Raw genomic sequence first — 27,025 nt, 5'->3', positions numbered from 1 at the left:
CAATTCCACAGTGATGACAAACAAGTAATTCATGGCCATAAGGCCAATATTGGTTGGAGGGAAGTCAAGGAAATGGCTGAGATGCAAGCAACTAGACAAAAACTAATCACCTGTATCAGTTGCTTTCCAGCCGACCAGCCGCCATCCTCCCGGAAAAGAGTTTGCCGGGTTTCCCTTCTCCTGCATTCCTGCAAATGCATATTAATTATGTAGTAAGAAACAAAGTAAAATGATCAAATCTTTGACGAGACATAGAAAAGCAGATTAAATGTTAAACAGCTGCAATTAAAACTCAAGAACAAGCAACTCAAATGGACAATTTCTCAAGGATTGATCAATCAAAGGTGTGTGTTGAAGAAACAATAATAACATAAAAGAACCAACGTCAACAAAAAAACACCAGCGTACACTTTCACATTCCAAAAATTCTAATACATATTCTTCAACTGCAGAAGTCTGTTGATATTGATTGCATTTCCAAAACAATAAAAAGATATCGAGGCGATAGGAATTCGGCAGTGCTTACCGAAAATTCATTTCCCTACGCCTCTCATTCCAACAAATCAGCTACATCTGCATGAAGCCTTCGTCCTCTTCATTGCCGTCGTCTGTGGTAGTGCCCATATTCGTCGAGATTTGTACGAAAAGAAATGAGCTGTGAATGGTTGCTGCTGTGTTGAGGCATGAACCCACACTATATATGGCGTCTGAAGTTAGGGTAGCATGGGAGCTTGTGAAATACAAAACTTCCAGTTCGGTCCTTGCAGCACCTAGCTAGGTTTTTTGAAATGATATATGTGCTTCAATCGTTGAAGCTTAATTCAAACCCATGATTCCAGTGTAATTAAGCAACTTGTTTCTTTTACTTACAAAACCTAAAGAGAACAATCAGACCAAGTAATAGTTCCTATCGACTCCAAGGAAAGACGGCAAAACTGTAAATTTGCATTTACTTTCGCACTTCCAAGTGATAGTTCTTAATTCTTATTGATATTTGCTCCTCACATTTGCTTGTTACAGAAAACAAAGGAAAAGATGCAAAAAGGAGCGGGGAAATGTATAAAAAAATTTCAACCAAGCAATAATCAAATTAATCGCAAGGTGAAATGCTCGGAATTAAACTCAACCATGCATCACGATACGTGAAGATTTTGGATTTCAATTCGTAGTGTTTGTAGTTGTTTATCAACATTGGATATTTCATCCTGAAGCTCTAGGAGTTTGTCTAGTCTCTGCTGTGCTGTATCTTGGTACGGCTGGCTGACATTTTTCACAAACCTTTCCATGTTCTCAATGGCTTCTGAAAGATCGTTCTGCATGGACTGTTCAACCTCACGTGCCAAACCATCCGCAGTCCTTTTTACCTTTTCTATCATCTCTTGCCTACGAGCTGGAAATTTTGAAATAGCTATAAACCTGCAATTCAGAAAACACAATGAGTTGTTTAATTTTCCATGCAAGAATTCAGCAACATTGAGGGAAATATTTAGTATATATGCTTCATCAGCAAAACAGAATTACATCTAAGGAGATGAAGACAATTACCCGCCAGCTGAGCAAAGACCAAGAGCAAGAAGATCTTCCAAAGTGGTCGGCAGCACAGTCGTCAAAAGTGAAGCAGATAAACCAGCTGCTCCTAGCCCACCAAATGTCCCAAGAAACTGAAATTGCAGCACACGTCATATCAGACTATTTAATAAGATCAATATAAATCGACTATATAATAAGATCAATATAAATCAAGTACCTTCTCACAAACTGTCATTAGATTCAACTTTCAGTCAGTCCTTTTTTTTTTTTTTTCCTTTTTTCAAATAGTAAACATAGAGGCATATCTGAACTTACAAATACCAGACTGGCATGAGCATGTCAAACTTTTGATTATGACTTTTTTATCAACAGTACCATACCCTACTCATTATCCTACAAGATCTACTGCACTGTGCTCACCGCTTCACGTATTTCTTGCTCAAACAATTTGGAAGCAGCATTGGCACTGAAGTCCTCTATCACTTTCAAGCTGTGTTTATTTACTTTTTCCAGAGATTCAAATATCTCCAAATCCACCTGACTCTGTGGATATACGAATGAAGGCAAACGCTTTCCAAATGTGTTTGAGTACATTCTTCCTTCCTGAACATTGTCCGATTGCAGCCATATCACGTATTCTCCAAGGAGTTTCTATATGACAAGATAAAATGAATAATAGAAGAATCAAAGCTCAGAGAAAGAACAATAAAAAACGGTAACAAAGATAATGGAACAGCAACATGCAGAGTCTTCAAATTTTTTAAATCCCTACGATGCAAATACAGAAAATACGTGAACTATTTTTTTATACATATATCAAGTGGCCATCTAGCAGCCATGAACTAATCATTGCATGATTCAAATCCAAATTTCAAGGCTTACCAAAGCAATAGGGAAAATCTTATGGAAGAATGTCAAAGCTATGAACTTACTTGCACATCTAAAAGTGCAGGTCCTATAATGTCATTCTGAAACCTTGAGGTGGCTGGAATGGTAGCAGATTTTCCCCCTTTGAAAACATAGAAAGCAACAAGATCAAGATTTGATATAAGCAGAGTAGCTTCTATGAGCTCCACAACACGTGACTTTGTAGTATCAATCTGCAATGTCATGTGCATGTACTATTAATAAACAATATCTAAGAAAAAATACCACCAATTTGCCACTAAAATTATACAGTGGCTATAGACTTTTGGAAAACATACCACAGATAGGATTCTTCTTCTCCAAGCAATGCTCTCATTTTCCATCTTCACTGCATAGTTCTTTACGCTGCCAACTATATCATTTATTGAGGCCAAGTCCTGCTTGGCATATCGGCAGTCTTGTGTGACAAGAGTTTCACAACCAGAAAGTAGTTTCTCTGCAATTGCAATGGGTGTTTCTAGTTTGAGTTTCATTCTTTCCATTCCTGTACTTGTTGACCCATCTAAAAAACTATACAAGAAGTTCTCAAGCTCATAGAAGTTATTGCTTTTCCACTGAGAATCAGATACCGATAGTTTTGCATAATCTTCCCCAAAAGCAGAAGATGACAGTTTTGCCTCAAGAGCAGTTCGTGCAGAGATGGGAAATAATGTCACATGTTCAGTATTCAGCAATTTCTGGGTATTCTCCTTGATGAATGACATACCTTCCTCAAGCTGCAGCAAAAAAAAAAAAAAAAAAAACATAAAATAAAGTTGGTCAAGCAACCAGGATGAGATTGAGAAGCTCAAGTAAATAAGTCCCCATATTTACAGGTTTTACTGCAAAAAGACTACTAAAGGTAACATCAACAATTTGAAAAAAAAAAAAAAATGAATTGCACAATAGGACGGACCTCATGAGCATTCCGATAGATATCAGATTTGTTCAAGACAAACACTACTTTCTTCTTCCACTGCTGAGTGTACCGAAGGAAAGCAACCTGGAAATAATGACAGTAGTGAAAATGAGGTTAGCTATAGTGATGATAAGGAATAGTAATCCATTCCATTAGCCCCACAAATCAAGAGCTTCCTTGCATGTTATAATTAGTCAATGTCGAATCAGCTAAGAGTTTTTAAGATCTCTGTAACTGCACTTTCTAACCATATGACTGGGGTAGTTTATCTTTGGACCGTCATCTATTAGTGCAATTATAGATCAAAGAGATCAACCTTCAGGTTTGAAATAGAATCCTTACATTTACTTTATTATCATTCAACCAGTTCAAGAGTAAAAACACTCCCATTAGACAGTGGGGTGTGATACTTTCCCAGTCTAACTATTTTATAACATCCATATACTTTTACAGATCAATGAGTTATTTGCTAAAAAGGTAGAAGCATGAACAGAAGGAGGTGAAAGTGTGAAACTATATAAGAAGGAAGCCACGGCATCTCTATTTGTCAATTTAAATACTACAACGCATTAAGCAACATGCCACAAAATTGAGAAACCGTTTATCATACCTCGCTTTCAGTTAAAGGGCGATCGGCAGAGATAACAAAAAGAAGCAAATCAGCACGGGGTACAAATTCCTCGGTAAGGCGTTGTTGCCTTTGCAAAATCACATTAGTTCCAGGTGTATCAACAACGTTCATCTGCTTTCAGTAAAAACAAATTAAGTAAAACAGATAATACGTGTTTTATCATTAAGTTGCATGTATCTAGATAGGAAGATGATAGACTAAGCAAGATGTGAAGCAAATTTTCTTGTGCCTGTAGCACATATTTGTGCATCAGGCTCCATGCATCTGTGTGTTTAAATTGGACTGTTGTTAAAGTTAAACTGAAAAAGAAGTTCACTGAATAACACAATAAACTGACTCACTTCTTTAAGAATGGGAGCTGGAAGGTAGCATATATATTGACCATCTGGATGCCTTTCACAATGTTGTTCCTCACCATCCATCTCAGAATAGCGTAAGAAGGTGATCTCATTAGTTGTGGGAACAACCCCCTCTTCAAGATATCTTCTTCCAAGAAGTGCATTAATAACAGTTGATTTACCAGAGTTAAATTCGCCCTGTTGACATAAAGAGAGAAAAAGAAGTCATGGAAGAACCACCAGAAACATTCTCAGAGAGTTCATGAAAACAGTGTTGAAGAACATAAATTCTCATGATGAAAACAATTTTTTTATCCAGCTGTAACAGGACACATAAAAAATCTAAAGTGATTATTTGCTAATATCCACAAAGTATGACGTTAGCTTGGAAGCATTGACCTAAACAAAGCTCAACAAGGAAAACTTGCAGTCTCCAAAGGACAAGTGGCTTTTCAGAAAATTGTAGGAATGCAATAACAAATCATATGACCAAAAATATTGTCCTATAGTCCTATTTAGATAAGCAAGAGAAGAAAATTATTGCTGATTCGTATTGGTTAAGTTAAGGGTACCTAGTACAAATTTGTTTGCTAGGTCTCTAATTGAATAGTGAAGGGGTTTTATAGGGCCCCAGGTCCTCAACTATGGTTTTCTCAATATGAAAAAGCCATTCAAGATTATATATACGACAAAGGGACTCATTTTCATACCATTGAACATTATTATCAACTAGTCTTGCATCAGTGTTATAAAAGGCCACCATAATTCTAAATTTTATCAAGAAAAGAAAAAAGATTTGCATGAAATATAGAGCTAATACCAATGTATATTCCTGGAACCAGAATTTGTTGAAGTTCAGCACACAATTACCACTATAACCAGTAAAAATGGCTCATCAATTTGAGAAACTGCATCAATGAGAAGTGACACCTCCTCCATCTGTCATTGGAAAAAAAAAATCCCACCATCATCATAAAGTATACAAATAAATTATCGAATTTAGAATGATCTCAACAGTAACTTCGACTACCAAATATTTAATTAAAAGATCACCAGTGGGGCAGCTCTCTGGATAACACTTATTGCTTTGAGCAACACCGATCTCTCTGTTTCGATGAACTGCTTTTCTCTATCCTCCAGTTTAAGAAACCCAGCAACAGTTTTAGTGTCCTTGGCACCACTACGCACACCCGAAAATTTGGTCTTACTGAAGCTCTCAACTTCATCCTGTCTTTTACTATTCACCATGTACACAATATCAAACAACTTGCTCAACGCATCGTCATCAAGCATCCTGAAATCCTTCAAAGATGTAACTAATCCACTAGCCCCAGATCTGAGTAGTCCTGGCACCTCTGTATATAACCTGCCGTATGAACTGATCGTGACAAATATCGGTATCTTCACATTTTTAAACAGAGAGTTCAATACAGCAGGAACATTTTCCTCTCCATCAACACTATATATAAGAAAATCAGCTCCTTCGGAGCTGGAGGCTTTTACGGCAGCATCTGCGTCCTGCACATTCCTAGCCACCAAAGGAAGCACTACCGAATCAGATTTTGAAGCCATCATTGTGCTTCTTGCTACAATGGTCGGAAGACCTACACAAGCATAAAGAAACAAAACACATTATGGTATAAACAATTACACAACTTCAAAAAGACACTAAACCAAAACCAAGTATGCTTCTTTCACTATCATTCACCCATAAAAAGTTAAAATCAGCTAAGATGCCAATAACAAATAAACAATGAGACAGCATTAACTATCATAATAATAACAGAAAACTGATTGCTCTAGCTGTCAATAAGTAAAAGCCAGTGGCTTCTAGTAGCTTCCTACTTTCTGTTCATCAAGAACTCAAATTTTCCGGTAAGTAAAACCGAGCTGAACCGTGAACACTGACCTTGGTCGGAGAGCAGAATCCCACTCGCATTAGCTGCGGCTGCGATATCCACGCGCTCAGAGATCAACAAGTAAGCCCGGTCTCCGACCACCGACTTCAACTTACAGGCGGCCTCATAGAGGAGGCCGCCGTTAGCTTCACGGCCGTCGAGGACAAGAATCCCAACCCATTTGGACACAGCTTTATCGACCAAACCCAACACGTCGTCGGAAGCCAAGACGTCTTCAGGGTCCAATTGGAGGACGATGTTGGGGACCTTGATTTCTGGGCGCCTGAAGCCACCGGGGAACTGGGTTCTTGGGGGCTGGGGCTGGGGTTGTGGGTTTTGGCGGGTGAATTGATTTGGGTTCTGGGAGATTGAGGAAATGGGGAAGTGGGTTCGTCGGGGGAGGTGGGATTTGGGGCGGCGGGGGAGGAACGGGGTTGAGGTTGGGGTTAGTAGGAGAGGGTGTGTTGTGGAGGTGTGGAAGGAAATGAGGGGTACCATGGGAAGACTTGGGTTTTACAGCTTCCACTCTTCACGGTTCAGACAGAGATTCTGAGTAGAGAGGGAAGAAGAAGAAGAAGGAGGAGGGGATGGTCTTATCATCTTATCTTTTTGAAGTGGTTCGAGAAAGTGGAGATGATATGGGCCACTTTTATACCAACGTTTCCCTCCCATCTTTTTCTTATTTTTGATTCATCTTGTAATAATTTCATTATTTGAACAGATTGTTCTGTAGGTAGCGTAATTGTTTGGTTGTTTATGTTTTGTCAAACACATGGTTTTTGAAAGAAATACATATGTACTTGAAGAAAATTGTTTATTTTTATTTGCTTCAACTTTGTCATGTGTGCCTTTTATGGTTGGTGAGAAAAGTTTAGTGCAGTTGTTCATGTCTACAAGTTGGTCTCAACTATCTAGTCAATTTGATTCCTTGTTTTGAATGTGGTTTAGTAGACTTAATGATCGGTGTTTATCAGGTTTTTATTTCCTTGACTTGGAGACATGATTCAAGTCGTGGAGTTGATGTAATACGTTGTTTTTAGGCTCTATCAATGATAATGTCTCTTTATGTAAAAGAATTATCTGCTGGAAGAAAGTATCTAAAAAATATATAAAGGTTCAAAAACTGAAATTATTTAATAAGATGAACCAATGTTGTAAAAGATTAGAGGTAATAGTCGGTTCGAAAAAGTTGGTGGTATTTCTCAAATGAGTATATTCAATGAATTGATATACGACCTGTTTTTAATACAAACCCATGTTTATTTTTTAAAATAAAGGGCTGATGTGGCTGTCCTTAAGCCTTCATTAATGAAACTGTCTAATACAATACAAGAGAGGGACATAGAACGTAAACCCCTTATTACAATAAGCATCTAGACTCTAGAGATATAATGAATCTCTACAAAGTACATGTATTATAACAAGTACCAACTAGCAAAGAGTGCTCTATTGGCTACTCTATTTGCTTTGATATAGCGGTGACATAACGGAAAGATAACTCGATATGTAACCCGATTACAACGTAGCATAATTACCAATTACACAACTTTCCTACTATATTACCGCCAGAGAATAAATCCAACAACACTTAGTTTCACCATCCACTAGAAAGCTGCTCTGCTGCCCATGTTTATATTCACACTAAGAATTTTAATGTCTTGGACTCTTACAAAGTCGTTGTCGTCCGCTACAAGTTTTAAACGAGCTGGGCCAGAACTACACAGTTTAGGTCTCACATAAAGCCCATATCAAGCCTACCCTGATGAAAAGAGTATTCAAAATGGCCAAGTGAAAATAATGATAAAAATTAAAATGTGATTGGCGCCTAAAAATCCTGGTAATTAATAGAGTTAACCAAACAAGCGAAGGGCTGGGATTGGTGATTGGAAAGAAGAAATCAAAACAAGGGTGCAGATCAGCCCTTGCACGTTTCCCCTACACAAACACCAAGATTTTACTGTTGAGATAAATCCACACGCTATTTTCACTTGTGCCAAACAAGGGAGCGAGCACAGCGGCAAAGCTTGTTAGAGTGAACCAGTTCTGCCTCAAAGTTCAAACCAAACAACTTGAAATGGCTCAAACGGTATGCTACTCTTAACTTGAGATGGGTCTCTCCTGGTTAATGTTTTTTTCTGATTCTCTCTTGCTTAAAGTTTCTTCCTTTTCTTTCTCTTCTGTTTGATTAGTGTAATTTCTTGTTTAGGATTTGTTCTTTTTTGGGAGTAATGGGTTTATGTGTTCTATAATTGCTGGTTTGTTACATTTTAGGGATAAATTTCTTTGCTTTATATAATTTCTGTTTGGGTTTGTGATGACTGATGAGTGATGAGGATAGAATTTGGGTATAGGGTTTTTGTTTTGAGGAAAGGTGGAGTCTTTCTCTGATTTTCAAACAAGTAGGAATCTCAGGTTCAGTGGTATACGATCTCTACGTGATTGGGTCATCCTACATTTTGGTTATACAATGTTTATTACTATATAGAAGAAAAGAATTAATTTTGAAAATAAAATCTGTTTTAGTGAAGGCCCTTTTCGGATTTGTAATTACAAGATCGATTCTTATATTAACAGGTAAAATAATTTTTGCTTGTGCATGTGTTGTTCTTGTTTGCATTTGTGTCTTTATTATTATTCGAAATTGAGTATTGTTTTAGTCAGTGAAATCGACTAAACTGTAGAAGTACAGTTCAGTTTACTAATACATTTGCTTCTGTATTCAACTCACAGCCTAGGTCCACTAATCTGAAAACTGAGAGAGTTCAGTCACAGCCTGAAAGACCAAATCTTCCTACGGAAGAAATGGCACCAGAGAATGCACCTCCACAGAAGAAAAGCAAGGCAAGGAAGAAACGGCCAAGGTACTACACAGCAGTTAGGCGATCTTCACGCATCCGAAACACTGTGACTCCCTCTCAAAACCGGAGCCTACAGCCAGTGCAGATTACAATCAGTGAAAGCGAGAGTGAAAGTGACAGAGAAGAGGAGCCTCCTTGTTTGGAGGAGAATGTGGAGGAGCTGGCTGTCCGTGGTGAGAAAACGTTGGATGAAAAAGTGGACTATGCTGTGCAGTTATTGGAGACTATGAGCTCACAGGTATATATTATCATATACCTTGCTGTGGAGATTACAGACTTTTTGTTTACTTTATAGCTATTAGAATTTGTTACTTATTGAATAGTTTCTTTTGTGGTTGTGAAATCAGGGTAACAATAGGATCTCTGGCACTTCTGAACTCAGATACAGAAGTCTGTACTTTGAGTCCCAAAAGCAGGTTATAAACTTGTCCAATTTGTTTTTTTTGTCATGAACTATTAACCTCTTTTTCAAATGTTACAACAATTTCTTGTATATGCAGAATGAGAATTTGAAAAAGGAGAACCGCGAGCTTTCTTTGAAGTTGCAAGTTGCTCTTGCCAAAATTGAAGGAGTAAGCTAATCTCTGCCAGCTTAAACATCTTATCAATTATGCTTGACATAATTATGCAACCTTTGTTGGTCATTCTAGGTTTTGTTTTTGTTTTTGCTTTGTTTAGTTTTTTTAGTTTATATATATATATATATATATATATATATATATATATATAAACATTAACACCATTAAGAAGCTAGAAAAATAAATAAATAAAACATAGTACTGTTTTGCATTAAGTCTTGGAATGCTGTCCCTTACTTTCTCCTTAAGATGCGGAGCTATGTCTGACTTTCATCTTTCTGTGATTGGCTACAGTTTGAGAAAGGGAGTAATGCATCTGTGGAATGGATGGCAAAATTTAAAGATGTGTTGTTGGTTACAAGCTTGGCAAAAGCTTCTGAAATGGTTGCTTCTCAAGATCCTAAAGCGGCATCTTCTTCAAAGAGAAAGAGACATCCCTAAAGGGAAAGAGAAGATAAAGAGAACTGAAGCCCTTTTGTATAGAATGAATTATGTTCACACATTGGTATGGAGTTTGGACTATGCTTCGGTTCGCTACTAAGTTCTAATGTTCTGATGGCTTACTTTAAGCACTTTGACTTTGACTAAGTTCTAATATGATCTAGTTAATCTTTTATCTTCCATGTTGGCTTGTTGAATTAATTTGCTCGCATTTGTAGTTATGTTATTGCATCCATGCCTAGTTGAGTTTGAATGTGCATCCTACTTGTCCACACAGGCTTCTTTATAACTTATAAGTCAATTGAATCTGTATGCAAATTATTGCATGTTCATTTGATATGCTAGAAGTTCAGTGAAAAAAAAATGGCAATTGCTAATTTGATGAGGAGCACGAAAATAGATATTTATTGTTGAGGGGTGACTGAATTTCATAGAACAAGCCTGTGGCATCAAAATTTACATTACAAAATCAAAGAAAGCAATTTGCAAAGTCAGGCTGCAGGGCCTGTGTTGTCAACCTTGCTAACAATCTCCTTGATAATGCTCATCAAAAGATGAGTGTAAGCCAAAAAGATTAGTTCTTGGGGTTGTTGCATCATCTTCAGATTCTACACTCTCTTCGTCGTTTGCTGCCTCCTCTTCTGGTATTGGTGGCGGTGGAGACGAGAAGTCCAAGCACAACCCTTGTATAACTTGTTCGTATGATGAAGCAGACAGGTCTTGAGAGGTAAGCTGGTGGTACTCCACAAGTTGGTGTAGGCATTGGTTTTCTCTAACCAGATTTGCATTCTCATTTGCTAATCTTGATTTCTCAGCTAGCAGTGCCTCCAATTGAAGCCTCACCTATTCACACACACATTGCACAAGATATTACTAATCTTAATTTGCAATACTATCAGAAACATAAATAGGAAAAATCGAAGGACATGAATCTTACCAAATCATCTTCCTCAGGCCTCAACCCCTTGTCAAATCCATCTCTGAGCCTCCTATTCTCCTCCTCCAGCAAAGCACACCGCTCTTGCATAAACGATAAATCCGACCTAATCAACTTGAGTTCCCTAGCAAACGAAGCCGCCTTTGTTGCCATAGAAATCGCCAGCTGCAGGGTGACACAAAACTGAAACAATTAGCAATCAACTCAAAGTCGGCATCAAACCTTGAATACAACTAAACAAACACAAAAACAAAGGAGGAGGGGGGAAGGGTTGTGGAACCAACATTTTTGGCTTTCTTCAGCTTCCCATCTTTTGGGCCTTGCTCATTTTCATGTTGTGAATCATCACCATCTCCTTGTTCCTCTAAGCAATGACTGTTGTCGTACTTCCTCTTCAACCCTACATGAGACTCTTCTGCGTTCTGTTGTTGTTGTTCTTCTGAGCCCTCCTCCTCTGAGTTGCTCAATTGGCTGTGGAATATCTCTGTCAATGTGGGTGGCTTAGCTAGATCATTAGCTCCCTACAGCAAACACATGAATCGAATTAGTACCCATCTGATTTTGACTTTCCCAAATTCAAATTTGTCTCTTTTAAAATCTTTCCCAATTCAGATCTGACACATTTTAAAGAAACACAAAATTAAATTACCTGAAGAGCATTGTCTAAAGTGTCAGACAGCTGAGACAGAGTGTGAGCAATGGAATCAAACCCTCTCATCAAAAGCATCGAGTCTTCCTTCAATCCTCTCCCACGTTTCGCTTCTCCAACATTCTAAACACAACACACAAAACCAATTATTAAACCCAAATACACACACAGTGAAGTCATTCAAAAGGGTGCATGGAACCACACACACTCACCATATGTGGAGAAGGATCAGGATTTGGTGGGTTTTGAGCCATTGGGATTCTGGAGTTGCGATCTTGGAGAATGGAATCGATTCGGGTCTGTAGAGAGCTCCAGAAGCGCTTATCGGAGGAGGGAGTGAAGAGAGGAGAAGACGCGGAAGCAGTGAAGAAGATGGAGGAGTCCTTGTTGAGTTGAACTGGTGATGGGGTGTCGACTGAAGCAGCCATTGGAGAGAAAGAGGAGTAACGGCTAGTTTTTTATGTTTGGTTTTGGAGGAGCCTGTGAGATTGATTCATTCATTCATTTAATAATTGTGGGGATATTTATGAAGTTTTATACCCTATATCTAAATAGTTAGATGCGCCGAAAGCCCAACGTTACTAAAATTTTTGTTGAAGGAGTCAAATTTATTATTGTATTGTAGTGTTGTTTGATCTTCAAGACTTGCAAGTGTGGATCTCATCCGCTGCTTTGCCTCTGTTTGTTCTATCCTGAATAGTAAAGTGGGTTGGCTTTTGAGGTCACTGGTGGGACCCTGGAGTTGAGGATCATTGGCATTGGCTCTGGTGAGGGACCCACTGTAGCATTTTACTGCGGTAAGAAAGTCTCGGTTTAATCTTCATAGTTGATGAAATGTTTCTTTGTCGTGTACGTAACTATTTGATTTAGTGACATTAGTTGATTTTTTTGTAAATGAGACATCGTATTTGAGTCAAGGATGATGATGAGTGGTAACCTAAGAGAAGTTTTAAATACACATCCCTAATTACTTAATACACACTCCATACTTAATACACCACTCATTTAATTTCTCATTCTAATATTCTACTAAATACACAACCCAAAGTACTTAAAATATCCTTAATCTCAAAAATCTTGAAATATCCTATTATTTGACTATATTAAGGCTACTATTTAATATGATTAGTATATTCTAGTATATTGATATTTTTAAATGACCTTATTGATTACTTGTGTTACTTATTCAGAAATCCATAAAGATTTATTATTGTTCCCTTTAAATAGATGCATATAAATAGGTTTTATATTATTTGAGTTCTCATCCACCAAACACCATGTTGATCAAGTATAAAATTATGAGTTGAACATTTAACCAAAACCATATCACTAGTTTCTCTCCAATGGTGGAACTACAAAGTTGTCATTAGAGAGGCCAAACAAATTAACAATTATAAAGTTTTTTCACCTGTGATGTTTTATATTAGAAAATAAATGGATTAATCGTATTTCTTAGAAAAAAGAAAGAAAATGAAATTAACCAAAAAAGGAGTAAAACGATCCATTTTAAAAACATTTAATACCTTTGATTTTGCAATTCTAAATATTATGGCTTCTAACCTCATTTAATTACAATTTATTTAAGAAAAAATAAATTAGATAGTTTCTAACTTTATTCTTGTACTAAATTAGGAGGCCATGTATAGAAATTTGTTGTGTTTATCTAACTATTTATACATAAATTATTCTATATAAGGAAAATATGACTATTTTTTTCTTTCTTTTTAATGCATAGATGTCTGTTTTGGTCATTCAACCTACCTACAAAATCTAATTTGAAATATAAAATAATAGGGATGTGTATTAAGTGATTAGGGATGTGTATTTAAAATTTCTCGTATCCTAAATGGTTAACGGAAACAATCTTCCACTACTATTAACCTCAAATTTTAAAATTTTTAGAATCGAAATAAAGAGTCTAAGTAGACTTTATGAGAAAAAAATCTCATAATTTGCCTGAAAGTAATATTTAGGCATTATGCGTGTTTGATAAATGTTTAAAGTAAAATTATACGTAAACTTTTGAGATTCGAGTACTCAAAATTAGATCAAGATATTGATTTGAAGAGTTTGACTATACTGACCTCTTCAAACTCTTGAGTGGCTTTTGTCACATCTAAATGTAAAATGTTCTAAGATATTGATCTTTCATATTAAGATACAGTTCAATGTAAAAAAGGAGGATTCAAACTTCTCAAAAAAAAAAAAAAGGAGGATTCAAAATATTTCTCTGTTTTTTTTTTTAATATTCAAAATGAAAGAAAAAGGACCAAAAAAAATGAATCAATCAAAATTGTTGTCTGGCCACAAAAGAAAATACAGGTACTTGTTGGGGATTTTCTATTTGTTTATCTAGTACAAGAAACTGCTGGTTCTCATTCTCACACAATCAGTTGTGACAGACTCACAGTCCAATGGCCACTCTTGCTTCATCATCCTCTGTGCTCTTCTCCTCTCCACACTCCAACCTCACTCCACCTTCTCTCTCTCCTTCACGCCTCTCTCTCTCCTCTTCCTCCCACCTCTCCACCACTCTCTCCTCTTCTCTTTCAGTTTCTCATTCTTTTGTCACATACCCTACAACTTCAAGGCGCTTCCGCCCTAGTTCCTTCAGTGTCAAGGCTATTGCTGCAGACAAGAAGAAGGTTCTGATCGTCAACACCAACAGTGGTGGTCATGCAGTCATTGGATTCTACTTTGCAAAAGAGCTTCTGGGCTCTGGCCATGAGGTCACCATTATGACTGTTGGTGAAGAAAGCTCAGACAAGATGAAGAAGACCCCATTCACCAGATTCTCGGTTGGTATTCACACCTGATTCTTGTTCTCTATCTAAATCTTGAATATGGGCTTTACTAACATAGACTTGGGACTTTTTTTGGGGTTCGTTGACCATACATTAATTTATAGATACATCAATACAGTGGTAGAATGTCTCAATAAACTAGTTCAGTTTAATCTCGAGCTAGTTTACGACTATGTGGAGCTCGTATAACTTTTATGTACCAATACATTAATGTACCTTACACTTTTCCCTTTGTTGTGTGATATTGAACATATCTTTTCTTGCTCTTAAGGAAATTGCAAGTGCTGGAGGGAAGACAGTGTGGGGAGAACCAGCAGAAATAGCCAAGGTTTTGGAGGGATCAGCATTTGATGTTGTGTTGGATAACAACGGCAAGAACTTGGACGCAGTGAAGTATGGTATTGCTTCAATTTCTGTGGTTTTTTGTTATGGTATGCATATGTTAATAACTCTATGCACACAGGCCTGTGGCTGATTGGGCAAAGAGTTCTGGTGCAAAGCAATTCCTATTTATCAGCAGTGCTGGGATTTATAAGCCAACCGAGGAGCCTCCTCATGTCGAAGGGGTATGTTTCCCTTGCATTCGAATAGGACTTGGTTGTTGCTTTACTAAGATCTTTACCATTGCAGGATGTCGTTAAAGCTGATGCTGGTCATGTTGCAGTAGAGAAGTACATTGCAGAAGTGTTTGGTAATTGGGCAAGTTTTCGTCCACAATACATGATAGGATCCGGCAACAACAAAGATTGCGAGGAGTGGTTCTTCGATCGTAAGTAGATACTCTCAAGCAATTTGTGATGTCAAGTAGAATTTAAGTCGAGCATAAACTGACCTATATCGATTTCTCTATACAGGAATTGTGAGGGACAGACCAGTTCCAATCCCTGGCTCTGGAATGCAACTCACAGTCATCTCCCATGTTAGGGACTTGTCGTCTATGCTCACTCTAGCCGTTGAGAAGCCAGATGCTGCATCTGGTAACATTTTCAACTGTGTAAGCGACCGTGCTGTGACTCTCGATGGATTGGCAAAACTCTGTGCTCAAGCCGCAGGACGCCCAGTGAACATAGTGCATTATGATCCAAAAGCTGCTGGGGTTGATGCAAAGAAAACTTTTCCGTTCCGTAACATGGTAATAACACCTCTAGTGAGAAGTTTTGGACATAACATGAACTTCAGATTGACATGAAAATCCATCTATGACTGCTACTCTGATAACATATTGTGCTTAGCTCTAAGAGGGCGTCTATGACTCGTTGAGTCGTTCTGCAGTACCTCGTACATTGACACTGCTAATGAGATATTTTGTCTACTTTGCAGCACTTCTATGCAGAACCAAGAGCTGCAAAGGATATCTTGGGATGGAAAAGTACCACAAACCTCACTGAAGACTTGAAAGAGAGATTTGAGGAGTACTTGAAGATTGGGAGAGACAAGAAAGCCATCAAATTTGATTTGGATGATAAGATACTGGAGTCCCTTAAAGTTCCAGTAGCAGTGTGATTAATCACCATCTTTCCCTGATGACTATAAAATGCAATTTTGTGTCTTGTATCCCTGTGCACTAAAGTAAGAGATTGATTACAATCCAGTTCAGAAGCCACTAACTGAACATTTCATCCTCTAAATAAATAAAGTGCTATGCTTGACAAAGAAAGAAAAAAGATAATTAACATAAATGCAACAAATTCAACTCAGCAAACCCACTTTTGCATCCATAACCAAAAAACCAGTTCCAGCAACAAAGGTAACAAGAAAATGAGAGCATATGACTAGCTAGACTCTTGAAAACCTGAATGTTCCAAAGACTGAGCCAAATCTACAACAATAGATCTACGACATTATGACTAAAATGAGCTGATATAGCTCATCAGAACAAGTTTTGAATCAATTAACAGAAGGCAACAAACTGCATGACTCGGTAATTCTATTCCTCTCGCCTTAGTTCAAGGACCTTGAGCCTCAATTCCAATTCATCCTCGTTGTCAGCACCTTCGTCTTCATCCTCTTCATCCAGATCTTCTCCTTCAGGGTCATTCTCATCCAAAGGCCCAAGCAGATGTGGGGAATTTTTAAACGTGTCCACCACCTCATCAATCCCCTCATCAGATATGAAGTTACCATTTATGTTCAGTGACTTAAACCCAGGTTTATTCACAACAGCCTGAGCCAAAAGTCTCGCCCCAACCCTTCTAATTGAATTAGAGCTCAAATCAACCTCAATTAACTGACCATGACCCTCTGCCAATGCTTTGCTGATCATAATTGAACCTTCATCCTTCAGTTCATTCTCTGACAATATTAACCTAGTAAGGAATTGTTTTGCTGCTATACAGGAAGCCAAAGCAGCAGTTGATTTGGCTGTAATATCATTTCCTGCCAATTCCAGAACTTCAAGCAAAGGTGCAGAATCCTTGAGAGCATTGGCAAGGGCTTCTGTTCCTTCATCTTCCAAGTTAAGATAACTGAGGTAAATTTCAGTAAGTTCTGTAAAAGCAGATAGGACTTTACTCAAAGCAACCCCAGATTCTACACCGAACATGTTGTCACGCAAATCGAGCTTCTTCAAATGTGTGCAAGTCCCAAGTGCTTCAGCTAAAGCTACACCGCCTTCAGAGCCCACCCTTGTAGATGAACAACGGAAATCCTCCAAGACAGGTGAACGCTTCACCATATCAGAGATGGCAATTGCCCCTTCATCTCCTGTCATATTATTGTGAAAATGAAGGACTCTAAGCTTCCCAGTGGACGGAATGAACTTAGAAACTGCTCTTGCAGCTTCTTCTGAAATACCATCATTCATCAAATAAAGTTCCTCCAAATTATTTTGTGATCTCAGGAGTGACCCAAATGCATTTACACCTTTCTCGCCCATGGCATTGTCTGAAAGGTTCAGATACCTCAATTCACATCCTTCCAGGGCTGAAGAAAACAGATTCATGACTTCAATAGCTTCTGTCTCTGACCTTCCTGCAATAAAATCTGACAGATCCACTTCTTTCAATTGATGTTTGATGGATGATAAGATTGGCACAGCAACACGGGCTGCATCCAAACCAAAGCTTCTATTGCTCAAGCATATCTTAGTATAGGAGTTTCCAAGCTCCCTTAGTGGTTTGAAAAGCTCCTCAGCCTCCTCTGCATCAATAAAAGATCTGCGGCCACCAGAGATATCAAACACACTTTTAAAGGCAGGAATAGATTTCTCATCATCTTCCTTTGCTTTGGGCCCTCTTTTCAGAACTTCCAGCATAAGCTTACTTGATTCTCTGGCATATACCTGCACTGCAGAACTTCCATCACCATATGGTTCCTTCTCAAATTGTTGCTCTGCAGCTGCAAAGGCAAAGGCTTCTATTTTCCTGGCATCTTCCTCGGCCTCTTCTTTACTAAGCAGGCCGTACTTTCTAGAGAAAATGGATGGAGTTATGAAATTCTTGGTCATTCGTTCTACAAGCAATATCCTGGTACTCTGAGTAGCAGGCCATAATTTGATTGACATCGGGCGGTGCTGGAAAGTTTGTGTTGTAGAATCCATGTCAAAATGATCTGTAACCAAAGTGTATAGTTACATCATAAACTAAGATTATCACAATACAAGCATATATTTTAAACTTGGCAAGAAAGCAAATTTGAGACCCATGGAGACCTCAGCAACCCAACAGGTCATTTACAGACTTTCCCCAACACAAACTCTCAAAAACATAAATTTTCACTTCTTTTCGAAACAGAATGGTTGAGATTCTTAATTCATATAGAAAACTTTTCGAAAATGTGACAAAAGTTGATAAAGGAGCCACTTTATGACCCAAGGAGACCTCATCAACTAAAAAGATGAATAAATGCATGACTACACTTACAAAAAAATCAGGCACTTCAAACTATTGATTTAATCTTGTAAAGGAACTAACAAAATCTCAAAATGCTAATCGATACTGGCCATTCAAGATATCTTCAAAACAAACAAGAGAAAAGTTAAATAAGCCATGGGGTTTTTTTTTTTTCCCTTAAAATGAATTGTCCAGATGAGCAAAACTTCGGAACTAGAATACCCAATAGGTCCTCTACAGACACTGAAACGGAGATCAAATTAGTCCAGTGAATTGCTCTTTGCATGCTCCATGAGTCGAAAAGCAACAGCTTAACATGAATCAAACCATAAACACCAATATGAACAATAATATATCTTGCGAACCAAATATACCATATTCTAATACCAGAAAGAATCATCATTTTTGCCTGAAAGTAAAATCAAACCTATCTCAATTCTCAACCAAGTCCAGAACTCAAACCACAAGATTTTCATCAACGTAGCACAGAATTCAAGCGGCAATTCCGATATACAACATCACAATTTAAAGATCCGTGTGATAAAATAAAGAGAGACCCGTAGCTTGCAATAGATCCAAAGGAGCGAAATTATGAGAAGAAATTCAGTACCTGAAGAAATTGGAAAACCCTTGCGAAAGAGGACGAGATAGTAAACCCTAGAAATTGAGACAGAAAAATCGAAAGAGTGATTGGAGGGAAATCATCAAAACCCCCAAATCTGGTAACTTTAAAAAAATTGAGGAGCCAAAAAGCGTAGGATTTACGATTTGCGGCACTATCTTTTTGAGAAATGACGGAAAACGCCCTGAGGTTTTTAGTGATTTACGCTCTTTTCCCTCTGTACGTGTGTATGTGTGTGTGAGTGTGTGTATTGGGCTTTGGATGGAGGAATTGCGTTTGGACTTGAAGGTCCGATTGGGCCCTAAAGAAGAATGAGTTGATTGTTTCTTGAGCTTGGCGCCTCTTCCCTTGATTGTTGAAGAACGAAACTAGAAACTCTTGAACATTTGTATGAGGAAAATAATTGGAACATGGAACAGAAGCAAGGAGCCGATAGAGATGTTGAATTTTTTTTTAAAATGTACTAAAAGTGAGTAAAACTATATATGTGTATCATGCATGTAACGACTATTTCTAAACAATAATGATATATTGTACTACACTTATAAGGTTATAATTTTGTATGCATAACAATAAATGTACGCCTCTTGACAAAAGAATGTGCAAAAATCTGGTCTTCTATTCTTATATGGAGTTGGCTGAACTTACTCACTTAATCTTTTGAAGATTTTGAACCCAATTTTAACCTTTTATATTACTTTTTCTTTAACCAACAAAAAAATTATTGCAAGAAAAAGAGACACACAGTTTGCTCATCTAATCCTTCACTTCAAAGGCAATACTCCATCTATAACATTTCATTTTCCCCAACCTCACGTCTCTTCTTTTTTACTCATAAACATTGCCATCTCTTTCACTATTAACATTGTACTCATTGACAGCCAACAAGATCACATGTGTTGATATTCTCACAACCGTAGAGAAATAAGAACCATCATAACAATGAGCATCATTAGAGAAACGGTGAACAATCAAAAACATACTGGTAAATGTATCATCATAGATTGAAATAAGAATGATAACTCAAAGAAAGATTTCTCCACAAAGTTTACCCACTGTCAACCAAAATAAGATAAACGTTTATATTTTCATTCAAATTGACCAAAGGAAACCCAAGAGAAAAAGAAGTTGATATAAACAAATAGAAAGATCCAGATGGGATTGCTTGGTCACTTATTTTGCACCGACATTGTATATTAAAATGTGCAACATTATCTAGGACTAGTAGTAAGGGGTAATGTCATTCCAAAACTGTCGCTCGCAAGTCGCAACAGACAAACTCTCCCCAGCTGTAACCCAAATGTAATCTGGCATTGTCTCAAATATGACTCATTTTTTTATATAAGAGCATCAATTTAGGAACATAATTTTCATATAAATTAAACTTGGAGGTTGCTTGTAGTTGTAGTTGTCCCCACACCCCTCTACCAACCCGAAACGTCAAAATCAGCTTAGCTACTCTTCACATTATACATCTACTCTGTTACTTTGGACATGGGTAAAAATAAAAACCGTGTATTCAAATTCATACGATAAAACCACGTGGTGTGGTGTGTTAGTCGAACGGCTTAGTTTAGAATCCCCAAGTCTAGTGTTCGAATCTCAGCTCCATCCCGTGGCCAACAGATTTGATGGACCCTTTGGGTTCTTGCGTCTGTGGTGCAATGGATTAGTCTAGCTTTGCCTGACTTTCGCAGTAATATCAGTGCAGGTGTCCTGGCGCTATGATACCACTGCATGGGTGTGTGTCCTGGCGCTGGCATACCACTGTATGGGTGTGTGAGTTACTAACAGCTAACTACTCGATTAAAAAAAAATTCATACGATAAAAATGTTAAAATAACAAATAGTAATTGCAACAGTTTAGTGTAACGGCATAAATCTTATCATTGTTATAATAGAATAATAGATCATGAGTCCAGACTTTCGTAATCGCGTAATAGTTGTTTGTGCAGTGAAAGAAGGGAGGAAAACCAGTCAGACCACACCTCGAATAATAATGCACGGTAAAGCAGTTGGACTTTGATATGAGAAATGGAGGATTAATCGAGATCCACCCCTTAATAATGCGCCGGTTTACTGATATTTTGTCCAGCTATTCTGCTGCCCAATCATTATCTTCACAAGGGACCCACTCACACGGTGTCCTATCTGTTGGTACTATTTATTAAAAGGAACATAAATAATAATTGATTGGATATGTTTATTGCTCTCTATAATATATTATTAAAATAATAATTACTTTTAAATAAAGCTAGACTAATTATCCACCTCAAGCGCACAAATTTAAAGGCCCTTAATTTTATTGGCTACAAACTAGTACAAGTTAGGATTCGAACACTAGACACTGAGGTTTCATGTTAGGCCGCTCGACCAACCTCATGTGATAGAGTTAGCATTGATTTGTTTGTTTGTAAACAAGAAAATATATATACATAATTACATGTTTTTGTTTGTTTGTTCATAAGTAATTTTAATTTTATATGTATTAATCATAAGACTTGATTGTCATATTTTCCAATCACTTTGATGAAAACAAAACAAAATAGTAGAAAATAGAAAGTATTGCATATTAACAAAATCTTGCATTTCACTCTAATTTATCAAACAAAGATTGATCCTAACAAAAACACTTTGTTACGCGGAAGAAACTTAAACTAGAAGACTATCAACAAACAAACAACCACAAAATCTCTACCATTACAAGTAAAGGCAACGTCAATGAATATGATCTCATTTTGGATAACTCGTAGAAAATAGAAAATCAAGCATTCATTTGGAATGACATTGATAAAGATATGGATATATCACAATCCTTCCACGTTTGAGAAGCTCAAATCCAGTTTTATTAATCTTGATCCGACAGAAGGGCTAATGGTGGTGAATCCAAAATCATTTTACCTTAACAGACTATGAAGAAGAGAATATAAACGCATAATATCCGTATGCATATATGGAATCTATTCATCTAATACTCGGATTCAATATTATTGCAAGCCCTTCCTTCCAGTGCGGTGAAAAAAATAAAAAAGAAGTCTCCGAGAGGTCCCACTCAACAGCCGAGAAGGCAAAGAATAAGAAGGTGTTTTGCCCACCATTAAAAATGGCTTGGAGCACACAACCGACACCTTCTTTTATTCTCAAGATGAGGTAGAAAGAAAGAGTGACTGCAATTGTGGCATTGCTAATAAACAAACCAGATCTCCCATGTGAAGACAGAGTGAATAAAGAGCAAGAAAGCAGAGGGCTTTCTTTGATTCTCTAAAACCATGAGATAGCATTGTGTGTTCATTGCATCTTCCTTGTTCTGCTCCAAGCTCATTTTCATGTAGACCAAGCTACAAGCACAGAAAACAGAGATATAGCTCAATCTCTCTGTAAGTTGTCTTATACTCTTCTTGACAATTTTGTATTTTGTGTAGTTGCTCTAGTTTTTGCTACGGCGTTGAACCCTTTGTTGATTTTTTTGGGTGTAAAGTTTGGATCTTGCGTATTCTGGGTTGGGATTTGATGGAAAAGCTTGATTCTTTTTGGATTTCTTGCTGGAATATGTTGTGGGTTAGTCTTGGTTTGTTTAATTTCTTGACTTTTCTGTTCTGGCTATGTCTAATTCTGTTGGTTATTTTACTACCCAATATTTGTTTCTTGATTACTTGATTTATATTAGTTCAGTATATTTAATGCAGCGAATTATAGTACTACCCAAGATGGCAAGAATTGTTTCTGCTATTAGTGATTGAGATTGTGTGCTAAATTGAATTGGAGTCCAAATTAGGAACTTTTGTGAGTTCGTCACACCTGGAATGGTAGAACATCAATTATGCATCAGACTACAAGAATCCAGCTCCCTGATTAATCTAATTTTGTCTTTTATTCTAATTGCAGCTTGAATATTATGGGATCTTTGGGACTTGACAATGAAAATTTAGGAACAGATGTTTACTTCTCTTTGGGGCTCAAACAATCAGGCAAAGGAGCTATGAAGTTTCCTCCCCGGGTTCTATCACCGCTCTCTTCACTTCTTGAGAGATCTGTTCAGAGCAATGAGATGCATATGGAGGCAGCAGAAATCAAGGAAGTTACAATATTTCATGGTTTAAGAGCACCCCCTTTGAGCATTCGACAATACATTGATCGCGTTTTTAAGTACTCTGGCTGTAGCCCTTCATGTTTTGTTGTTGCCAAGATCTATGTGGATAGATATCTTCAGTCAACACAAGTGCATTTGACTTCTTTCAATGTTCACCGACTTCTGATAACAAGTGTGATGCTGGCAGCAAAATTTATTGATGATGCGTAAGTACTAATCTGATGTTTGGATATATTTGATCTGATTATGTAGACTTTGAGTTTTCGGTCTTACTTGCTATTTATAATGGGACCATTCTAGGACACAAAGTAGAACTGTCTTAGGCCTTGATCAATGAAAACTTTGTGCTTCAATTGGCGTTCCCTATGACATATCCAAAGTTTCAAGAACCAGAAATTGTAGTTTGATTTAATGTATTGTGATTAGACCATCTCTTTTGAATGCAACAAGCTTCTGACATTGAACATTGTTTGCAGATTCTTTAACAATGCATACTATGCCAAAGTGGGAGGAGTCAGCACAGCAGAGTTGAATAGGTTGGAGATGAAGTTTTTGTTTACTATAGATTTCAGACTTCAAGTTAGTATAGACACATTCAAGAAATACTGTTCTCAGCTAGAAAAGGAAGATGCAGTACACCAGATTGAACGTTCAATCCAAGCTTGTGGTGTCAAGGAGGATGAGATTGTCATATCCTCCTCTCAACGCATGATTACATGATTTTTCTGAATTGCAATTAGTTAGAAGAAATTTGATTGTTTAGCGTGTGTGCCACGAAAAGCACTTCAAAGAACCATTCTTTAGGTATCATTTCATTTTGTGCAGGGTACAGTTTCTCTCTTTTACGTTTATTCAAGGCTTGTAAGAACGATTGTTCAACTTTATGGTAAAGGAAGCGTGAGCAGTGAGTCGTCCATTGTTCTTGGTTGGAGGTACTGCGCTCATTGTTAGTTTGCTAACCCTGATCTTACTAGTTAGTGCACAGCACATGAAAAACTGATTTTACAAGAATCACTACTTACCCACTACAATTAAAAACTTGTATCTTTAATTTACAGAGCCTGATATTGTGAGAATCCTAGTGTTGAATACAGAACTTGATGCCAGACCACCATTACCCGATATGACTTGTCTACCGGTTTCACCATAAAAGATTTGTCGGTTGCGTCCTCAATGAACATTATTAAGCTATACTAAGCTCAAGTTACTCCAGGATATTGGCCATCAAAGATTTCATAGGTCCTGCTAATGTATTAAGTTCATGGAGGATTCTTAATCCATGTACGTATCTCAATATTGGCATTCAGAATCTTTGGATATTCAAAGAGTGATGACCGATGAAAGCTTGACCGCTCTGTCCTGGTCTACCACCAGGTCTCAATAATATCATCTGGGAGGCCTCTCCAGCGCAATCCAACCAAACCTCCCTTTTCGAAAATCCGTCAGAACACGAAATGCGGCTTGATGTGTGTCTCCATTGAACAAGTGAACTGCAAGCTTCTGAACAAATCTGCAATTTAGAAAATTAGCAGTGATTAGAACGATTTAAAAGGTATGCTTCAACAATATTCAAGGAGCCAAGATAGGGTGATTCATACGTTTTGCCACAGTAACCATCCGCATCCATCTTGTAGCGTTTGTTAAGAGTCTTTATACCTGGAGCCAAAGCGATAGTCAGCTAGAGATTAAATGTTGACAACACTAAACATTAGTTCATCTCTCTCCAACGAGCTGTGATACATACCCACTGATGGAAGCCTTGCTAACATCTGGACAAGAATTGCTGCAATATCCACAACACCATAGGATCTCTCTCCAATATCATCACAAATAGCAAGCTTTATTGCTGCTGTTTGATCGCTAATCCGCATTGGGAGTATACCAGGAGAATCTAGCAATTCAAGGTCTTTCCCGAAATGAACCCACCTTCGACAATACAACAAAGACACATATAAGGATTAAAATCAGAACCAAATTTCACCAACTTCACAAGTTGAATTTAATGTGGCAAATTGCATCTTATATGGATAACTGAGTAATCAAAGCAGAAATTTATACTTCAGTTCTCTTGTAACTCCAGGTCTTGGAGCTGCTGGACACATTCGTCTCGTCAGCAAACGGTTAATCAAAGACGATTTGCCAACATTTGGATATCCAACAATCCCAGCTCGTACCTGTTTGCAGAAAGGAGTTGTTATCAAACATTAGAATAATCAATTGATTGATGTAAGTAAATCTTGTGGATTGCAGGACCATTACATATCCCTAACTGTATTTATATATTTATATGTACGTAGCATAACTCTAGAGAACTGTCTGCTTCCTAAAGTTTCCTAAACAACTCTACAAAAGTCCAGAAAAATTCATGAAGTTCAATTACATCTTAGACAAAATATAACAAACAACTTGACATGTCATGTTATCAGATTGTTGATTAAGACCATTACTTGATAGAATCACATCTGAATATGTAGTCTGGAAAGAATGTACAAGAACTCACCGCACGAGGAAGAAGTCCTTTGGCTCTGCGTCTGACGTTTACATCTGCTGCTAATGCTTTAGCTAACCGCCCTAGCTTCATAGCGCCCTGCACTCACCACATTAAAGTAATCATATTCTGCTCTGACTATTATAAGTGATGGAAAGCTGAAAGAGTATCTCTTATGGTACCATTCCAAGTTTGCCATTCGAAAAGACAACTTTCGTCCCTTGCCTTGCAAAATAGGTCGCCCAAGCATTCCGGTCTGCCGTGGAAATCATGTCTTCTCTATTCAACACCAAAACTCTTCTCCTATTACCAAGCCATAAATCCATCTGTCCATTAAAACCCCAAAAGAGAAGTCAACACAAACAACATGTACTCTCAATTCCTAATCCCGAAAGTGGTTTTCAATAGAACAACTGCAACACTTATAAAGCAAATGATCTGACGCATATTAGACCAATCATAAAAAACAGCTCTAACCTGTGGATGACTAGTGGACAATGGAATTCTCGCATCTCGAACCTCAATCACTACATCCATCAACTTGAGTTGTGTTTTCAGTTCTTTCTCAGTTTTGGCAATATGACCAGGATACCACTGCCCAGTTAAGCATGAACTAAATAAGCACATTGGTTTTGCATCGAAAACTACATAACTTCCCCCAATACTTGGAAAAAAATCAATTATGGGTACCTGAACAGGACGCAGTGCCTTGGTCCAGTGATAGAGATCAGTATCCAGGTCATACCAATCATCTTCAAAACCATCAGAATTGGCATTTCCGTTTTCATTCCAAGTCGGATTTCTCCCACCAACAATCTACAAAAAGCTCAAGTCTTTACACATATAAATTCAAAACAAAGAAAACCCAGAACAAATTTCATCATAAATGTCACAAAGATTCCATAAAGCAAAACCCTTTTGGGAATTCATTGAAATTTTAAAGGGAGGTGATTGTTACCTGAATAGTGGGAGCTGGGGATGAGAGTGAAGAAGTAGCAGAGAGAGCTGAGGAAGACGAAGATGGTGGCTTTGATTTGCTTCCAAGGGAATGAAGAAGGTTTAAGTGAGTTGGGGTTGTGGAAGAAGAACTGGGTAGCCAGAGACTTGCTACTTGAACAGCCATGGCCATTAGAATTCAGCTCTTTGCTTTCGGATAATAATCACTCACTTGAGACTTAAAAGCAAAACTGAGTAAACGACATGTCTCTCGCTAAAGCTTGTATCTTTTTACGGTTTGGGGTTTATCAGTAAAAAGTATTAAAGCCCCGCTTTAGAGTTTAGGGTTTATAGCGCTCTCTCTCTCTCTCTCTCTCTCTCTCTGCAAAAACAAGAACCAGATCATTGCTTAGAGAGGTAAGCCATGATTCATGGAGTTTGCATCACTCAAATGCTTCAAGGTTGGTATCTGTTTGATAATGAATTCTTTTAGTGGGATTCTTAATGTTTCTTCTTTTTTTTTTTTTTTTGAGGAGGTGGGTTTCTTAATGTTAATAATGCCCAAAAGTT

At 37.6% G+C, this 27,025-nt stretch overlaps 7 protein-coding genes across 11 annotated transcripts; 3 read left to right on the top strand and 4 right to left on the bottom strand.

The window, feature by feature from the left end:
* Positions 1 to 962: 962 nt before the first annotated feature.
* Positions 963 to 6,892, bottom strand: LOC112171866 (probable transmembrane GTPase FZO-like, chloroplastic). 2 transcript variants are annotated; one of them, XM_024308990.2, is made up of 11 exons: positions 6,234 to 6,880; positions 5,378 to 5,928; positions 5,195 to 5,263; positions 4,328 to 4,522; positions 3,966 to 4,097; positions 3,353 to 3,439; positions 2,736 to 3,173; positions 2,463 to 2,630; positions 1,951 to 2,181; positions 1,546 to 1,661; positions 963 to 1,416 (listed from the first exon to the last, which is right to left on the bottom strand). In XM_024308990.2, exons 1-11 carry the CDS (start codon positions 6,718 to 6,720, stop codon positions 1,134 to 1,136), a joined length of 2,757 nt encoding a protein of 918 aa, XP_024164758.1. In that variant the 5' UTR covers positions 6,721 to 6,880; the 3' UTR covers positions 963 to 1,133. The 2 variants fall into 2 exon arrangements, with proteins under 2 accessions (XP_024164758.1, XP_024164759.1); XM_024308991.2 differs by lacking the exons at positions 963 to 1,416; positions 1,546 to 1,661 and having other exon boundaries at positions 2,049 to 2,181; positions 2,413 to 2,630; positions 6,234 to 6,892.
* A 1,282-nt stretch (positions 6,893 to 8,174) lies between these two features.
* On the top strand, positions 8,175 to 10,351 carry LOC112168861. The gene is made up of 5 exons (XM_024305780.2): positions 8,175 to 8,308; positions 8,953 to 9,318; positions 9,428 to 9,496; positions 9,581 to 9,652; positions 9,953 to 10,351. The coding sequence occupies exons 1-5, from the start codon at positions 8,297 to 8,299 to the stop codon at positions 10,097 to 10,099; spliced, it is 666 nt and encodes a 221-aa protein (XP_024161548.1). The 5' UTR covers positions 8,175 to 8,296; the 3' UTR covers positions 10,100 to 10,351.
* Positions 10,352 to 10,483: 132 nt separating this feature from the next.
* LOC112173740 lies at positions 10,484 to 12,177 on the bottom strand. 2 transcript variants are annotated; one of them, XM_024311423.2, is made up of 5 exons: positions 11,898 to 12,177; positions 11,686 to 11,808; positions 11,321 to 11,557; positions 11,037 to 11,201; positions 10,484 to 10,942 (listed from the first exon to the last, which is right to left on the bottom strand). In XM_024311423.2, the coding sequence occupies exons 1-5, from the start codon at positions 12,111 to 12,113 to the stop codon at positions 10,622 to 10,624; spliced, it is 1,062 nt and encodes a 353-aa protein (XP_024167191.1). In that variant the 5' UTR covers positions 12,114 to 12,177; the 3' UTR covers positions 10,484 to 10,621. The 2 variants fall into 2 exon arrangements, with proteins under 2 accessions (XP_024167191.1, XP_024167192.1); XM_024311424.2 differs by having other exon boundaries at positions 11,937 to 12,177.
* A 1,886-nt stretch (positions 12,178 to 14,063) lies between these two features.
* On the top strand, positions 14,064 to 16,080 carry LOC112171576 (chloroplast stem-loop binding protein of 41 kDa a, chloroplastic). The gene is made up of 6 exons (XM_024308738.2): positions 14,064 to 14,483; positions 14,761 to 14,882; positions 14,953 to 15,055; positions 15,120 to 15,258; positions 15,344 to 15,621; positions 15,810 to 16,080. Exons 1-6 carry the CDS (start codon positions 14,100 to 14,102, stop codon positions 15,990 to 15,992), a joined length of 1,209 nt encoding a protein of 402 aa, XP_024164506.1. The 5' UTR covers positions 14,064 to 14,099; the 3' UTR covers positions 15,993 to 16,080.
* A 97-nt stretch (positions 16,081 to 16,177) lies between these two features.
* LOC112171575 (RAN GTPase-activating protein 1) lies at positions 16,178 to 19,562 on the bottom strand. Of its 2 annotated transcripts, none has more exons than XM_024308737.2 (2): positions 18,930 to 19,562; positions 16,178 to 18,041 (listed from the first exon to the last, which is right to left on the bottom strand). In XM_024308737.2, exon 2 carries the CDS (start codon positions 18,025 to 18,027, stop codon positions 16,417 to 16,419), a length of 1,611 nt encoding a protein of 536 aa, XP_024164505.1. In that variant the 5' UTR covers positions 18,028 to 18,041; positions 18,930 to 19,562; the 3' UTR covers positions 16,178 to 16,416. The 2 variants fall into 2 exon arrangements, with proteins under 2 accessions (XP_024164505.1, XP_024164504.1); XM_024308736.2 differs by having other exon boundaries at positions 16,178 to 18,038; positions 18,930 to 19,560.
* A 2,467-nt stretch (positions 19,563 to 22,029) lies between these two features.
* On the top strand, positions 22,030 to 23,951 carry LOC112173355 (cyclin-P3-1). 2 transcript variants are annotated; one of them, XM_040509241.1, is made up of 4 exons: positions 22,030 to 22,318; positions 22,628 to 22,724; positions 22,827 to 23,237; positions 23,508 to 23,951. In XM_040509241.1, the coding sequence occupies exons 3-4, from the start codon at positions 22,837 to 22,839 to the stop codon at positions 23,749 to 23,751; spliced, it is 645 nt and encodes a 214-aa protein (XP_040365175.1). In that variant the 5' UTR covers positions 22,030 to 22,318; positions 22,628 to 22,724; positions 22,827 to 22,836; the 3' UTR covers positions 23,752 to 23,951. The 2 variants fall into 2 exon arrangements, with proteins under 2 accessions (XP_040365175.1, XP_024166736.1); XM_024310968.2 differs by lacking the exon at positions 22,628 to 22,724 and having other exon boundaries at positions 22,031 to 22,318.
* A 69-nt stretch (positions 23,952 to 24,020) lies between these two features.
* LOC112173354 (DAR GTPase 3, chloroplastic) lies at positions 24,021 to 26,684 on the bottom strand. Its single transcript, XM_024310966.2, has 9 exons — positions 26,478 to 26,684; positions 26,210 to 26,335; positions 25,997 to 26,113; positions 25,702 to 25,845; positions 25,532 to 25,618; positions 25,090 to 25,205; positions 24,776 to 24,957; positions 24,630 to 24,687; positions 24,021 to 24,541 (listed from the first exon to the last, which is right to left on the bottom strand). Exons 1-9 carry the CDS (start codon positions 26,646 to 26,648, stop codon positions 24,418 to 24,420), a joined length of 1,125 nt encoding a protein of 374 aa, XP_024166734.1. The 5' UTR covers positions 26,649 to 26,684; the 3' UTR covers positions 24,021 to 24,417.
* Positions 26,685 to 27,025: the final 341 nt, after the last annotated feature.

The sequence above is a fragment of the Rosa chinensis genome, chromosome 6, assembly GCF_002994745.2.
Source record: "Rosa chinensis cultivar Old Blush chromosome 6, RchiOBHm-V2, whole genome shotgun sequence".
Lineage (NCBI taxonomy): Eukaryota > Viridiplantae > Streptophyta > Magnoliopsida > Rosales > Rosaceae > Rosa > Rosa chinensis.
This window is presented reverse-complemented; position numbering and strand designations above follow the sequence as displayed.